Source organism: Rattus norvegicus, chromosome 14 (genome assembly GCF_021556685.1).
Source record: "Rattus norvegicus strain SHRSP/BbbUtx chromosome 14, alternate assembly SHRSP_T2T, whole genome shotgun sequence".
Lineage (NCBI taxonomy): Eukaryota > Metazoa > Chordata > Mammalia > Rodentia > Muridae > Rattus > Rattus norvegicus.
In genome coordinates this window covers 9,205,494-9,222,316 of record NC_141547.1, presented here as the reverse complement: position 1 = coordinate 9,222,316, position 16,823 = coordinate 9,205,494, and the positions used below count along the sequence as shown (strand labels likewise).

The 16,823-nt window shown below is 46.1% G+C and overlaps 1 protein-coding gene across 50 annotated transcripts in view; it reads right to left on the bottom strand.

The window, feature by feature from the left end:
* Nucleotides 1-16,823, bottom strand: part of Sec31a (SEC31 homolog A, COPII component) — a 54,855-nt gene that overhangs the window by 11,412 nt on the left and 26,620 nt on the right. For 4 of the 50 annotated variants that reach the window (XM_087584454.1, XM_087584455.1, XM_087584456.1 and 1 more), the window contains 11 exon segments: nt 16,665-16,703; nt 16,144-16,221; nt 13,656-13,734; nt 13,053-13,231; nt 11,265-11,391; nt 10,267-10,412; nt 8,686-8,859; nt 6,542-6,715; nt 3,833-3,925; nt 3,120-3,243; nt 1,023-1,358 (listed from right to left, as the gene is read on the bottom strand). In XM_087584454.1, the coding sequence (XP_087440580.1) occupies nt 1,023-1,358; nt 3,120-3,243; nt 3,833-3,925; nt 6,542-6,715; nt 8,686-8,859; nt 10,267-10,412; nt 11,265-11,391; nt 13,053-13,231; nt 13,656-13,734; nt 16,144-16,221; nt 16,665-16,703 (1,549 nt within the window). 50 annotated transcript variants of the gene reach the window in all.

Here is a 16,823-nt window from a genome sequence, read left to right as displayed (position 1 = left end):
AAGTTATTAGTCTGCTGTCGATCTCTCACTACTCTTAGTTAATAGCTGGTTTATCACACACAGGCCTGGTGGTGTTTGATACCAAACACCCACTCCCACACCCACAAATAAAGCCAAGGCAACCCAAGTCTCCAAAATCCTTGTAGTGTGACACTTTTGCTCTTTGGATGTTAATATTACATATTAGAAAACAGGGAAAGAGGTGTGTTTATAATTCTGGGATCGATTACAAGATTTTAGAAATAGTAATATTTTTTAAATATTTTATATCCATATTTTTGTATTTATTTGAAAAGAATGCTTCTACCACAAGCTTATGATACTTTTATCAGTTAGTTACTGCTTAGCATTTAAACCAGAAAACTATACAATAGACTCTCCCAGAATGGTTTCAGGATCAGGGTTAAACAGTCTTACTCCATCCTCTTGCCTCACTAGTTTGAACACCCGTTATACCCTGAAGAGGGTCCTACCAAATGCTGACGAACTGGGGCCTTATTGTGAGCTTTCTTTATCGTCTCACAGTTATTTAGTTGTGTTTATGGCGGTCAGAGGACAACCTTCAGAAGCCAGGTCTCTCTAAGGACGCCGAGCACACGTCAGCTCCTTAAAGAAATGGGTTGGAGATACAGCTCAGCAGAGAGCACTCCACTAGTGCCCGAGGCCTGTGTTCAATTCCCAGGATGCCCCTGCACCCCCGGCCCCTGCCCTCCAAAGTTCTGCATTTAACCTAACAGCGCCCACTAAGTCTGATATCGATATCATCCGTCTTGCCAGCTAATTTTCTGCCTTTGAAAGTAAGTGCAGCAGCGGGTTATACAGCCTTAGTATTGTGAAGCGCTAGTCCAAGGTTTTCTCCATTTAGTAGCTGACATTCACTCATGCAAAGGTTTAGAATTCATTTTAAGAACTCAATGACACCTCACGTTACTCAGCTCACAAGCACTTGGAAATAAGGCCCCTCCACCCACCCTTCTGCTCCTCCAACAGGAGGCCCAAGCAAATCCCTTCCGAGCGCAGACCTGTTCTCTGGGACGCAGGCAGCTCACTGGCAGCAGGCGGTGTACCTGTTGTTCCAGGAGGCAGTGCATAAGCTGAAGATGACGGTGGAGCTCCTGGTCCGCCATGCTGGAAGGACGCTCCAGAGGAAGGGGGAGGGGGAAGAGGAGCAGAGCTGGAGGTAGGGGAGGAGGCTGGCTGTGCTGTGTACATCTGAGGCTGCCCGGAGTAGGAAGCGACAGGAGATACGTATGGGGCGTTAGGGTAAGCGTTAGAAGCAGGAGGAGCAACAGGCTGTTGAGGTCGATAAACTGCTGACCCCCCTGTTCCGAAGGAATACTGCTGGGCTGGCTGGTAAGCTACATCAAGGGGAAGAAACAGAAATCTTTAATTAGTTACATATCTATTCACACAGAAGTAGGAAAAAAAGTCATCCACTATAGGAATATGGTTTTAATCACTAATCTTATACCAATAAGACCTACTTATGACTGGGGACATAGCTCAGTGACAGAACACTTGCCTAGCATGGGAAACAACCTGGGGTCCATCTCCAGCACCTCAGAAATAAACAGTAACAGCACAGAGCCATAGTATGTTGCCTCTGAGAAACATGGACTGTGGGATCCAAGAACTGACAGCACGGCCCTTCTCTGAGACTGCCTATTTCTGTGAAGACTGCAGAGACAGCTACAAGCCACCAGGCAGGACCAGGAGGACGTGCAGACCCAGAGCTGGCAGATCAAGACTTCAGCCTCCACCCTATCCCTCCTGGCAGAGCCTGGCAGAGTAACATTGGACTAGGCAGGGGCGGGAGAGGGACGGCAGAGCCCTGCAGTGTGCGCCTAGGGTATGTGCTGCCCAGGAGCAGCACTAAGCACTGCATGAAATGTAGATTTATGTGAAGAATCCCTGCAGCCAGAAAGCCTTCATCTGGGTCAGTGGTTAGGGATCTGGGGTTTTTTTTCTCCATCTTTATTAAATTGGGTATTTCTTATTTACATTTTGATTGTTATTCTCTTTCCCAGTTTCCAGGCCAACATCCCCCTAACCCCTCCCCCCCTTCTCCATGGTGTTCCCCTCCTCACCCTCCCCCCATTACCGCCCTCCCCCCAAAATCCCGTTCACTGGGGGTTCAGTCTTGGCAGGACCAAGGGCTTCCCCTTCCACTGGTGCCCTTAATAGGCTATTCATTGGCATCTGGGTTTTTTAATAGTTGTTTAATCTTAAAATTTCCCCATTTTATGTAGGTTCTTTGTTTCTAGTTGTAAAAGTAGTTTTTGGGGGTTTGTTTTGTTTTGTTTCTTCTTTTGAGAAAAGGTCGCTTTACATAGCCTTGGATGTCCTGGAACTATGGAGACCAGGCTGGGCTCAAACTCACAATAGGTTTGCCTGTCTGTACCCCCTGGGGATGGGATTAAAGGCGTGCAACTCTCCCTGGTTGTACTTTTTATTTTTTTCAAGTGTAAGCATTCTCTTTGTCAAAGTCCACAGAATATACAAGTCTAAGAGTGTACACACATATAAAGTATGGGCTGGGCTTTGGCACAACAAGACAGCATCATTTGTTCACTGCTGCAAAACATACACTATGCGGAGCAGGATGCAAAGAGTATATGGGCGAGCATATGTGGGTGCCCTGTACTTTCTGCTTGATTTTGCTGTAAAGCTAATTTTTAAAAGTCTACACTAAATCAATAAAACCAGCAATAATAAATAAAATGGAAACCAACAATAATAAATATAAAGACAAAAAATAAAACCACAAATGTCCTATGAACCATCTTGCCAAAACTGTGGTTTGTATCATGTCTGGAGAAAGAATAAATACTGGCTAATTTCTGCAGCTCTACACCAAACCACAAGACACAGTGTCCATTCTACAGGCCTTGTACCCGACCAGAAACAGAGGGCACCGGCGCCCTGGACAGGGTGACACAGCAGCTACTTCCTAGCAGGCAGACTCTGAACTAACTCCCCCCCCGTCTGTCCCCCCTTCTCCCCCTCTCCTTAGACTGAGTGGCGTCCTAGCCCCTGATTCCATCTGTCAGAATTGGCTAAGGCTTTGTTGCCCGTGAAGGAGGGAGGCTCTGTGAAGAGCCCGAGGCTCTGCTACTTACGCTGCGGCTGCGGATAAGGTGGTGGCTGGCTGTGCATGTGGCCTGGAGACGTCGGCAGTGGGGCAGGGCTATTTGGAACAACGTTGCCATGCATTATGAAACCTGGAGGTGGAGGATTCCCTCCCTGGGAAATGAGAAGAGTAAAGTGAAGATTATAACTGGGGCCCAGTCTCACCCATAGCCTTGCAGTCTCTGAAAGGGAACTGGTTACAGGAGAAAGCTGCACTCTGCCTACACTATCTTGCTCACAACACGTTGAGTGACCTGAACTGACTGCAGGGAAGGACAACAGCAGTGCTCATGTCGGGGCCGAGAGCACTGTGCTAACACCAGGTCTCCTCTCTACCAACTTCCACGGACTGCCCCGGACCCTGGAGACGATGTCATAAGGGGACTTGGTTTTCTTCCATTTCTGCAATGCTTACAAGAAAGAGAAACATCTTGAGAAAATTCAATTTAAACCATTATTTGAACCTTGGTTGAGATTTTTCTAGCTCAAGTAAATTTAGAACTGCAGAAGAAGAGAAAGGATGAGAAAATAAATTAATAGCACAAAACTTGCCACTTGTATCCCACAAGCAATAGAGTGCAGCGAGCAGGTAGGTGGATGCAGAGTAGGGACTGGAGAGGAGCGAGGGAGGGGCAGGCATAGAATCATCAGGTAATCAGGTGACAGCTACAGAGTGTTCTACACAGTCAGTGAGCACATATACCTGTGTGTCAGAGGGACAGGCTGCAGGTGGATGGCTGGGGAGGGCAGTGGGAGTTCTGTCACTCCAGGTAGTGACAGTAGGGGCAATTCTAACCTGAATTGAACAAAGAAATACCAATCACAGAAAATAAAAAATAAAAACGTTAAAAAGAAGAAACAAACAACTCAAAAGGGCTTAGTAGCAGGATGCAAAGCAAAGTAGAAGCTGTAAGATTATACATAGCAAAGCAGGGCGTCCAGGGCTGCCTGGGTCCAAAGGGAAAACAACAGAACAGGCAGAGGGGGGAGGAAAGGTAGTGTGAGAACCTTGGTCAGCACAAGAACAAGCCCATTCAAGGGTATATGAGGCAGGCTGGAGAGGCAGTTCAGTGGTTAAGAGCACTGGCTACTCTTCCAGAGGACCGGGGTTCAACTCCCCAACACCCATAGGAGAGATCACAACTGTCTGTGACTCCAGCCCCAGGGGATCTGGTGTACATGCAGAGAAAACATTCGTTAGCACATAAAAAGTAAATACACACATAAGTAAATAATAAGAAGAGTGAGTGGGAAGAGGTCCTTAGGGAGGGAGAGAACTCGGGAGCTGAGTAACGCACTTCCGTGCTACCAGTGATCAACAACATGCTGCCTCAGGCCATTCGCAGCTTCCCTAGAAGGTCAGTCATCCAGCCAATCCCACAGATGGATAAACACTACAGCTTACTCCTCTAAGGCCAGCCTTACTATGTGGTGACTTTAAGGTCTGTACACAGGACTCCCTGGTCATGGGGTTAAGACTGAGCTGGCCTCTACGACACCATGCGCTTACTCTCAAGGTCAGTCTAAAAGTTTTCCTAAAACCTTCTTTTTGGAAGGTTTATTTATTTATTTCATGTATATGAGTACACTGTAGCTGTCCTCAGACACACCAGAAGAGGGCAGCGGATCCCATTACAGATGGTTGTGAGCCACCATGTGGTTGCTGGGAATTGAACTCAGGACCTCTGGAAGAGCAGTCAGTGCTCTTAACTGCTGAGCCATCTCTCCAGGCCTTCTTAAAACTGTTTTAAGCCATCACAATCCTTTTTGGTATGCGAATCTTTACAGAACTCTAGCACAGACATATATGCATATAAAATAACTCCACTCTCTCCCCTTCCACCTGCAAACACTACTTTAAAACTCCACGCCACCATCCTCACCGATCCAGCAAGAAACTCCCTGCTTCCTTTGATGGAACTTACCTACTTTTCTTAAAATACAACACTGGTAAAAGTGAAACAGTTTCTTTGTGATTTTGTTGTTGCTTTATTTTGAGACTGGATCTCAATATGTGGTTGGCCTGGAACTCACTATGGACATAAGGCTGGCCTCGAACTCACAGAGATTCACCTGCTTCTGCCTCCTCAGTGAACGTAAATATTCAAGTGATGCACTACTATGCCCAGCAAAATTCAAGTCTTTAAATGCTTTTAGCACTTCTCAGAAAGTGAGACAAGCCAAAGGCACAAAGAGTAAGTGTCCTCCTCTTCCAGTGTAGAGCAAGCCTGCTCTATGGAGTACCTCAAGAACAGCTTAGTCTGACCACTGGGTGACTGGAAATGTTAAACAAAGGTTAGCCTTCAGCCATGACATCTCTGTGCCTTGAACCCTGCAAGGCCATGTGACATCCCACCTCTCCACTGTCCTGGCTTTGTAAGTACAATGTCCATAGGGTAGGGAAATTGTGTAGCTTGTTTACCAGGATGATCCCTACAGCAAGACTGAAGCCAGGCAGTCCCAGGAGAGCTTCAATAAGTACTTGCAAAATGAATGGGGGACAACCCAGAAACCAGTGTTCTACGAAGTAAAGCTGGATCCGAGTATGATCTGATTAAGCTCTGCTCTTGTTCTGAATAAGGACTGACCGGAAGTACAAGAGAGTGTTAACTGATCCGGGTCTCTCACTACTTCAGACGTACTTTTCCTATAATGAGAAAAACCCTGCTGACCCCATCACCAAGTTGTCCTATCTGAACCGTCAACTTCACTGTAAGTCAAGACTGGACTTTATTTTTTAAAAGTATCTTCAATTTACAGATATGAAGGAAGGGCAGGATGTGGTAGCGTACACTTTACCCCCGGTACTTCCGAGGCAGAGGCAAGCAGGTCTCATGAATTCAAGGCCAGCCAGATCTACAAACTAAATTCCCGGCCAGCAAGGGCTTACATAGTAAGATGCTGTCAAGGAAAGGAATAAAAAGACTGTCTATTGGTCTGTAAATACAAGTTTCTGTATGAAACTATAAAAACCAATATAATCACATAAGTCTAGTAATCCTATCCCAACTCGGCAGAGCCTTTAGCCAGTTCTCTTTAAACGTAAGTTGGTCCACTCAACATTCGTCGTCCGGTTACTCTTGAATCTGTGGACACGATGAACTTACCCTGGTGATGAAAAAAAGAACCAATTCATGAACTCATTCTCCCTACTTCCCTACATGCTTTGTTAAATGAGTCCAGTAGAATTTAGAGAGGGAAGTCTGACTGAGGCCGAAGAGCCAGTGTCACAGAAACAACTCAGTGACAGAGGTGATTTGGGAAGCAGGTCATAAACCCCACGCAGTCCACGGAAAGTGCAACTGTGACGAGGTGTGCCCGGTGCTGGCCTTGAGGCTCTTTAACCAAGCACATTACAACCACGCATTTGGACAGAGCCCACACGTGTCCCCTCGCCTGGACTTTGACTCACCTGGGGATAATATTGCTGACTTTGAACTCTGGACACCTGCGGGTGACCAGCAAACGGCCCGGGCCCGCCCTTGGGCAGCGGCTGCCCCTCGTAGGAGCTCCTAGAGGACTCCTGCCCCGGCACAGACCTGCCTTGAGCTCTGCAGAGTCTGTCACGCAGCTGCACGATATCTGGCTGCAGAAAGTAGAAGAAAACAAAACTGTGAACTGACCCAGCTATGTGGGAACGTTTGATTATTCTTGAAGTAATCTGATCATTCAAGAGACCCCGTCAAAATTCTTACGTCTCGCATTCTAGAGGACACTGCTACTCATGAGTCAACATCCTGGACTGGCACCAAAGGACAGAGACACACGGGACAACTTGTCACTTCAGAGGCAGGGTTTGAGCCTGAGGCACCTCTTGGTTAGGGCACCGGTTATCATCCCGCTCTTTGGGTGTTTTCCGGCAGGAACAGTGCTCTCAAATGACAGACTACGTAAACCACGCAACTGACCAAAAGCTCACCCTGACGTAGCCAGTGAGGGAGAAAGGAGCCAACAGAGTAATTAAGAGACATCCTTCGAAGAATTAAAGGAGAAAGACATTGAATTCAAATTTGGACCTCTTTTGGATTCACAACTACATAGATCTATAAAATTGATCTATCTATATAGAGATATAGATTTTATCTATCTGTATAGAGATAGATGGATGATTTAGAGAAATTGGCAAAAAGTTAAAAAGCAACAAGCTACAAGGCTTCAGAAATAGTTCAGTACCTTTAAAAAAGAAAAATACTGCCTTTAGTCCTAGCACCGAGGAGGCAAAGGCAGTCAGACCCCTGCATGCATGTCTGTGCACTGTGTCCTAACTAGTACCTGAGGAGGTCAGAGGAGGGCATCAGAGCCCTAGGAATGGAGGAACAGATGGTTTGGACTACCCTGTGGGTTATTTAGAAGTGGTCTAGCAGCTGAGCCATCTCTCCAGCTCTAGTATCTTGAAAACTGTGAAGTCTAATAAACTGTTAAGGTTAGGGTTGCTAGGGAGGGGAGCTGTAAAGACAGCTCAGCAGTTACTGCTCACCCGGAGGACCCCATGCTACAATTCAGGCTCCAAGAAACCTGATGCTGTCTTCTGGCCTCAGAGGTACCTGCATTCTCTGTCTGCCTCTGTCTCTCACAGGGACTCATTGAGTCAGACGTTCTGTCACACGAGCTGGCCCCAGATGCCTCCCACGTCTGCGTCAACAGGCACAAGGCACAGTGAGTGCCGAGGAGCCACTGCCCCTCATGCCTGCACAGCGAGCACTGTATCAACTGAGCAGCCCTGAGCGCCATGTTTGTAAGGCACTGTGTATGTATGGGGGTGTACGACAGCAGCAAAACCTCTCAAGAGGCCACGGAGACACAGGAGACAGACAGGGATATCAGAGGAAGATTCTTTTCTAAAGTTCATTAAAGTCCAAAGCACAGCATGAAGAAAAATCCATTGAGAATATATGTGATTATATGTGATTAGCCCACAAGACGGCTCAGCAGACAGGACAAGCAAGGGCGCTACAAATCCGAAGACCTGACTTGGCTCTCGGGGTCCCACATGGCTGGAGAGAGCCGACACCTCTGATCTCCATGACGGCCACGGACCATACATTGTGCCTCACACTGACTATTGGTTAAAGTCCCCGCAACTACCTTAGCGGAAGCTGGGGACAAGGAATCCAAATCCTGCCTTCACCACACAGAGTTCTGAGATCTTGTCTCAAGACACATACAAGAAAGTATAATCTTAAGTGATACTAAAAGTAAAGGGGTTAATTTTATGATTAGATGACCTAGAGGTCTAAGTCAGTCTTAAGGTAAAAGGTCGTATACAACAATACAATGAGACCAACTGGGCACTGTGGCACACATCTGTAATCACAGCCCTGGGAAGGTAGAGGCAAGAGGATCACAAGTTCAAAGTCACCCTCAGTCTTATGATAGTAAGTTCAAGACCAGCCTGGAAATATGAGATTCTAAAAAGTAAGTTGGGCATAATCCCAGCACGAGGGAGGCAGAGGCAGGCGTCTCTAAATTTGAGGCCAGCCAGGTTTACAAAGGGAGCTCTGGGTCCTGTCTCAAAAACAAAACAAAACAACAAAGACGGACTCTCACACCAATTACCTGGTTGGTGTTGTCAGGCAGAAACGCCAAGGCCGCGGCAATGCTGCCCTGGGCTGCCAACAAGTTGGCATACTGACTCATCTTCTCGGCCAGAAGAGCCCCGACAGTGTTCGTGTCCAGGGCTTGCGTGAGCTGTACAGCTTTTCGGAGGATGACAACTTTCTCAATCAGATCCTACATGAGAAAAGGGAAGAGGAGGAGGAGATGATCATAGACTCCAACACATGTGCATGAAAGACACCAGGAGAGAAACAGGGTCAGTAAACTCCCAAAGTCTACCAGAAGTACAGCGCCTGCTCTCTCCCTACTTGAAGAACATACAAGAACCGAGCGCCATCTGGATGATGGGGGGGGTGGGGCGGAGGAGGAGGGAAAGGGGGGGAGGGGAGAAGGTTGCAGTGACGACAGTCCGCCTCTCATGGACAAAGTGCAGATCACTATCTTGTAAGCATCCTCCACCTGCCAGACATCTGTCCAACGATCTCAGACACAAAGACATGCAGACTACAGGTGATGGCAGGTGCCCAGCAGCAGAGAAGGAGCCATCTGCGAGCACAGTATGCACGTTTCCAGCACCAGCATCACTCCATGCAGCCTCACGAGAGGTCCGTGAGCTCCGATGTCCAATTCCCTCCAAAGGCTGGCTCTACTGGGGAGTGGTGCATCCTGGGAGAAGTGGGGCCTAGTGGAGGCCCTAGTGGAGGTCATTGCTCTGCTGCCTCCTGTGGCTGAGCCGTGTGCTCCTGTCATAAATGCTGCCCTTGCCAGAGACCTGAAGCCACGAGCTACCTACTCAACCTCTGACAGGACTCTCCAAATCATGGACCCAAATAAAGGCCTCTCCCTGTACAAAGGAACAGGTCCAGTCATTTCACCACAATAATGCAGACCCACTAATAGGATTGCAGAACTGTTCGTGGACAGCAGGCCTTGTAATGGGAGCTCTGCTCTGAAATCCAGAGGTGGGAAACATGTTACTTCTCAGAAGCACTGGGAGGCAAAAGCTTGATTTTTAAAAAACAAAAAAATTGACTTTTAGTCTCAAAAAAATGATCTGTAAAACAATGACTCTGGATAAATATTTTTTTCCAAACCAAAAAGTAAATACTACACTGAGACACTGTAAGACACCCGCACACTGAGCCACTGTAAGACGGCCCACCGGGGTCTGGGGGATTTAAGCTCTACTCGAGGCCTAGTGTCCACAGTCTGCCTCAATCTCTAGCCTGTGGTACAGCTAACCGGAGTTCCGTCATCTCCTGATCATAACTACTCTCCTCAGTGTTGGAATGCCTCCCGCTCTCCAGCCCACACTGTGCTCTCTGCCAGAGGGAGGAGCGAAACCCTGGGCTTCTCGATGTTCCTGTCACCCACTGCTCCAGGAAACCGCCACACGCCAGCTGGCCGACAGCTCATCGCACACCTGGCTTCCTCAAAGATGACAATGAGCACAGATGATGCATCCAGAGACCCTAAGACAGGGGACAGCAGCAAGCGTCGAGAACAAAAGCATTTAGCTCAACCCTACGTCAGCTGAGGGCACACTAAAACATAAGCACCTTGTGTTGCAAAGATACTGACCTGGAGAGACAAGGGGTTGCTACCATCTTGAGCTTTGGTCCAACAAGCAACTAATCTCTCTACATTCCCGGCACAGATATAGCAGAGGCAGGCCTGAGTCCGCAGGAGGCTGTCTCCTTCACTTTCAAGCCTGGCTCCCAAGAGATCTGCAAATCAAGAGAAAAGCAAGGTAAGAGGATACCCACCTCCATCTGTGTGGGGCTGTGAGCAGCTCAGCAGTGTCTCCAGAAGCATGGAGTAAAGACAGAGAGACCCCAATCAGTCCAAGTGCTCAGTGAACATTTACTTGTTAAATGGCTGGAGATGAGCAGCACAGCAAATACCGTAGAAGACCCTGTGTCTAACTACAGAACTGCTCTCCAGCAAGGAGATTAGAAAGAACAATAAATGGGAAAAATTAAATGTAAAACTCCAAGTGCACACACTGAAGAAATCGTCAGTGGCGGCTCGATGTACCACAGACAGTTTCAGAGCAAGCCAGTGAGAAAGCTGTGTGTCCGCAGCCATCCAGTCAGCCTGGCCTGCAAACTGTTACATTACACATCGATTCCCAACCAGCATCCGTTAACAACTGCGTATGTGCCAATTAAAGATGAATAAAACGGCCTAGCAAGCGCAAGGCCCTGGGTTCGGTCCCCAGCTCAGAAAAAAAGAATAAAAAAAAAAAAGATGAATAAAACGAGACTTAGGAAATGATCTTTCCTCGCTCACAAGCTACTAAGTGGCAGAGGTCAATCTTACATTCTGCTCTGTCCAAAACCACTATCATGAAGAGATTACTTTTAAATGACATGTTCACTCCCCCTCCTCCTGTCTGTCTCCCCCTCCCTCCCTCCCTCCCTCCCTACCATGTTAGTGAGCAGCTAGCACTGAGCACTGCCTACCTTTGTATTTTATAACTCTTAGCTGTGATTAGACAAAGCTTTCTAGTCAAACTCCTGAAGCGTGCGGTGCACCGGCCGCCTATGTAACAGTTCCCGGCAGAGCCTGCTTCTTACCACACAGGGCGGAGAACTCATCTGGCTTAGCATAAGTGAGGACCGCAGCTAAAGCCTCTCTCCAATTTTTAAGATCACAGGATTCAACAATCTCCTTCCAGTTCTTCATCACCACCGCAGTGATAAGCTTGGGAAAGGGAACAGCAGAAAACATGAGGATGAGCTAACCTACACTCCTGCAGTGCTGTGGTCTAACCTAGGGCAATCACTGCCGCTGTGCCCCACACCTAGCCGAGCAGTCTTACCTTCTGAAGTGACTACTTATGGTTTCCATAACAACCCAAACAGCAGCACAGTGAAAACATGCTTTGAAGCGAATAACAGACACCACATTTCCTTCAAGAAGAGTACAGCACTGTATGTCAAAAGGGCCTCAGAGAGAGGCACAGGACACTAAGAGGACAGACGGGTGCGCCTGGTCTCATGGACCGGGAACCGCATGGCTTCTTGGGAGACAGTATGGGAAGGACAGGGAACTTCATAAGGAAAGGTCAATACCAGGGCGGGGCCAGCGTGTGAGATGCAAAGCAGCAGAGTCTGCGTCTGCGCCTGCGTCAAGGCTAACAACCCAAGGTCAGTCCCAGGGCCTCCACAAGCACTCCATGGCATATGTGCATGCATGTGTGCACACACGAAAACATCAATTTAAAAACCCCGAGCCTTCAAGGCCTACATGCAGCCATCCTGACAGCACAGAGGAGCACGGACGAGGCCTGGGGATAGCCACCTCTGAGACTCAGTGCTGTAATGACTTTACAACAGCAGTGCCCACGCGGGGCATGATGGTGCACACCTTTAATCCCAACACTAAGGAGGCAGAGGCAGTGGATCCAGGCCAGCCAGGAATACACAGAGAAACCTCGAAAAAAGCTCTGGAAAAAATTTTTCCAAAACTTCTTTTCTGAGACATGGAAAATAACATCAAGCTTAAAAGTGCTAAGAGCTATGCCAGAGATCCAGTAACTGAACGGTCAGAACTGCACAGGTCGTTAGGCATAACGGAGGTTTTGCTCACTATAAGCAATGCTGTCTGCCTATATGAGGAAAACAGTAAAATGAGCCTAAACATTCCCAAACCCGGACTTAATACATCTTGACCATAAAATACTGGAGAATAATTAAAAACATTTCTAACAGTCCTTAACAACGCAGAAGTTTACACCGTGACAGTGTCCGCAAAGATGACACGTGTGTCTAAGTGTGACCTTGATTCTGTCAGGAATATTCTACAGACAGGCAGAAAGGTGTATAAAGATGTGCACTAACTTCAGGAAAAGGTTAGATAACTACAATTTTTACCTTACATTTTTCTACATTAAACCTCTGGAAATGTTTTTAATTTTTTAGAAGGGAATCAAAACACTGGAATTGTTTCATATCAAAACATAAACTACCATTTCTATGCCAAATAATTTAATTCTTTACTGTATCTCATTATCAATAATAATAACAACAATAATAGGATATTCGTAAACAGAATAACAAATAATCTTATAATTCTAATACTCAGGAGGCTTAGGCAGAAGGATTGAAGGCACAAGGAAAGCCTGGGCTATTGGTGGGAAGGGCAGATTTGAGACAGGGTTTCTCTGTGTAGCCCTGGCTATCCCAGAACACATTCTATAGACCAGGCTGGTCCTGAACTCAGAGATTACCAGCCTCTGCCTCCCTCCCGAGTACTAGGATTAAAGGCATGCACCACCACACCCAGCTAATATAAAATTCTGCAAAGTATGTCTGTAGTTAAGTGTATGTGTATCCTACTGGTTATTTTGAAAAATAACGTACCCTGGTAATCTTGCTTTGGGATTTTGCAAAGTATTTCTTCTGCGTTTGAGCCAAGAGCTCCTGCCCACCTGCGATGGCTAATATGATGGCATCAGCCATTCGGTTATCGTGTAAACAAAGGTCAACTGCGCTCTCAAAATTGCCGGTCAGCAAAGCCCGGGTAATTAAACCATCAATATCTATAACAAGAAAACACAGCATCCTGTTACCAAAAACAATGACAAGAAAACTATGTGCAACAGATTTCATACACAGACAAACGGAGAAAACACAATGCGAATTTATTACTAGCAGATTAAATTTCTAAAATAAGCTGTAAACTAGGATGTATACATAGTAACACTCTGTATTAGTGAAGGTGAGGCAGGACTCACCACCCTTCCCAAGACAAGTTCTCTCTTACCCTCCCACCGACAACACATCCTAGCTATGCCTATTGGTAGACAACTGAAATCCCAGGTCTTGTGAGGATGAGACCGGAGAATTTTGAGTTTAGAATCCTCAATGGCGCCCTGTATACACACTCACACACTCACTCTCCTCCCCCCTCTGTCTGTCTAGGCTGGAAGAACACTACTCTTACATCTATGCCGATGGACTTACCCCCACTGACGGAGATGTTAAAGGTCCCACCGCCAGCCGAGGGCAGAAAGTCACACTCCTGTTTTTCCTCTTTAATGCGCTAAAGAGATAAAAGGGTGCAAGTAAGCAAAATGGAGACCCAAATAAGTTACTGCTAAACACTGTTTATCCCTCTACCTAGACGATGCTGCACCAAGCTGTGCACACAGTTCCCACACCCAAGTTCAGACCAGAACCCGGGCCTTCCTGGGCTATTATAGTAACTCCCATGAGATGAAATAACCCAGCCAGCTGAGACACCAAATCAGGTGTGCACACTCACGACACATACAGGAAAAGCTGCTGCTGGCCAAAGGAAAGAACGTTTCTTTAGATCCCCCACTCTGATCATGTCAGGGATGCAAAACAGACATGCTTTTAATTCTAGTGTCTACAGGTTTGTCTATGAAATCTTTTTGTCAAAATTAAATCATGAAAACAAATCACTTGGTGTCTTCAGTACAAAAGCAAAGCAGGCCTGGGGCTGACTCGGTTACAGAGCTCGAGCCCAGCAAGTGGGTGTGGTCTTCAGAGCCACAAAAAAACAAACAAACAAAAAAGGCAGTATGAACATTGTTTTTAAATATACAAAATTAAATTGTTCATTTCGTTTTCCTTTAAATTAGATATATATATGGAACAGCACATAGCCTGGTTGTATGTGTCTATGTGTGTACACATAATCCTACATAGCCTGGTCGTATGTGTATATGTATGTACACATAGTCCCACATGGCCTGGTTGTATGTGTAAATGTGTGTACACATAATTGGAAAGGTTACAAACTGTGTAACTTAATTCAAAACTTCAACATTTCAGATCAGGGACTTGTAAGGATTATGCAGACATCCCAAGCCTTCTTTTGAATGAAAACAAAGTTAGGACATCAAACATGTACACCTGCATCTGCACGGCCTACACACCAGATGTGACATCCTTGAGCTATAGAGGGGGTCTAGCACAGGCTCACTAGGGCACAGAACTAATTACCTGCCCCTTACAGCAGAAGGCTAGTCCTCCCCCTCCCCCTTCAGTATCTGTGGTATCTAAGGAAAGCACTGCAGGTCATATTAACCACACTGACGGTGACCAGCTATCCACCCTTGGTGACCAGCTATCCACCCTCGGTGACCAGCTATCCACCCTCGGTAACCAGCTACCCACCCTCGCTAGCTCCGTTCACCAAGCTCCCGGAACAGTACTTTCAGGGCTGCAGATGCACAATCCGGGGGAAAAATGCAGGAGATCTGGGATGCACGAGTCCCTGGGCTTAGGACTGTACAAACAACACCATCTTTCCCGTTTCTAACTTACCGTTTTCAGATGTGCTTTCTATACAAAACTAACCTTTACTTATGAACTCCTGTGATATTAGTAGGGCCCCAAATATATAATTTCTTACGTACTGAAATCCTCAAATATACAAAATACTATATGGAAAAGCAAACAATATCATCAAGACAGAAGGGAAGATTCTTTTCCCTTTTGCCTGGTTTGTTTCGAGCCTTCAGAGTCTGCACTGATGATGGCTCTTTGGCTAAGTGAACATTTCATTATCATTACTCTGAGTGTATGACCAAGAAAGTCTTTAATTTTAAGTCAGTTAATCTACCTCCACAAAAGCGAGCATGCGTGAAGGGGTCTATAATTTTTCCTAGCTATCTCCAAAACTATTTCGAAGGTTGAGGAAGATTTTACAATACTCCTTATTTTCTTCTTGACTTCTAAAAATTGATTTCAATAGAAAACATATTTTATAATCAGTTTGTAGTAGTCAAAATATTCACGAATTATGTTTGTATTTTATAGTCAAGATATATCCCTATCATAAAAGGCAATAGAAAAGTCAAAGATTAGATATGAAATAAGAACCTGATTAATTTCCAAGATTAAATAAAGTTAAAAAGCAAGCGAAGTAAATTCTAGAATTAGTTGTTAGTTGTGGGGAGGGGGAGAAAGGAAGAGAATCAATGGAAACAAATTACTGACACAAGTTTGTATTCAAGGTCTCTTCCCATTGGGTTCAGGAGTTACCCAGCAGCTAAGGACATGCAGTCATCATCGCAATGGCTTTAGTGTTGTAACATACTCTACTTGTGTTCCGAGTTCGGGACTAATTTAGGGGCCTCCAGCCCTGACAGTAAGCTACACAAGGAAAAGCATTAACGACGTGCAAGGCAACTGCACTTCCAAAGAAAACATCTCTTCAGTTTAGCGTCTGGCAGCCTCCTGAGCCAGTTAAGGAACTCTCACATCGACTGCTAATTTTAAGCCACACAGTCCAGAAGCAGGACCATGGAACTAACGCACAGAGATACTCCTGTTAGGTGAAGTAAAGACTCTTAACCTAAACATACCTGAGAAAACAATACATCACACACAGTTGGCAAAAATTAGTCAAGAATGCCCAACGTTTCAAGTGAGATCCACAATTATCACAGTTGTCCAATAGAATAGAAAGACTCAGTACCTCTCCCAGGAGCTGCCCTTCCTCGGCAGGGCTCTCCTCCCCATCACTCTGCGCTACGCGGTCAGAGTCCTTAAGAGCCTTTGGTACATAAAACAATCAGAGGAAGTTGAGGAGGGTAGCATTAGAGGTCATTAGTAATAAAGAGAGACAAAGACCCAACCAACCACATCCGCAGCTTGATCATAAGGAGCACCAGGCAAATTTATTCCAGAAACAACATTAAAAAGGGAAGCAAGAACTATCCCTGTTAACCCCTTCCTTCTGTTACTACACGTCACATGACACACAAGAGCTTTTCCTTAGGTATCAGAGCAGGCACTGGCTCGGTTTCCCTTTTATAAACTTCAAATAGACCAAGAGTGACATGCTTTAACAGCTCAACTTAAGGTGAGCATTAGGGATGGACTAACATTCTTAGAACTGGTAGTTTTTAAACCAGGAAGCACAAGACAGATCAACTTCTCAGGTTACCCTTCATTCTAAGCAAAGTCACAAAACAGCTATTTTTACAGCCTTCTTACCACATCGGATCCGTCCACTCTGTTCAAGGCCAAAGCAATCTGAAATGAAAATAACAACTCACCTACTGAATGGAATTCTAGATCTGGGCGAACAGCAAGGTTACCCCATTCTCACCGGAACCCCGGTTCTCACCAGGGAAGGTTAGCATCACCCCATTC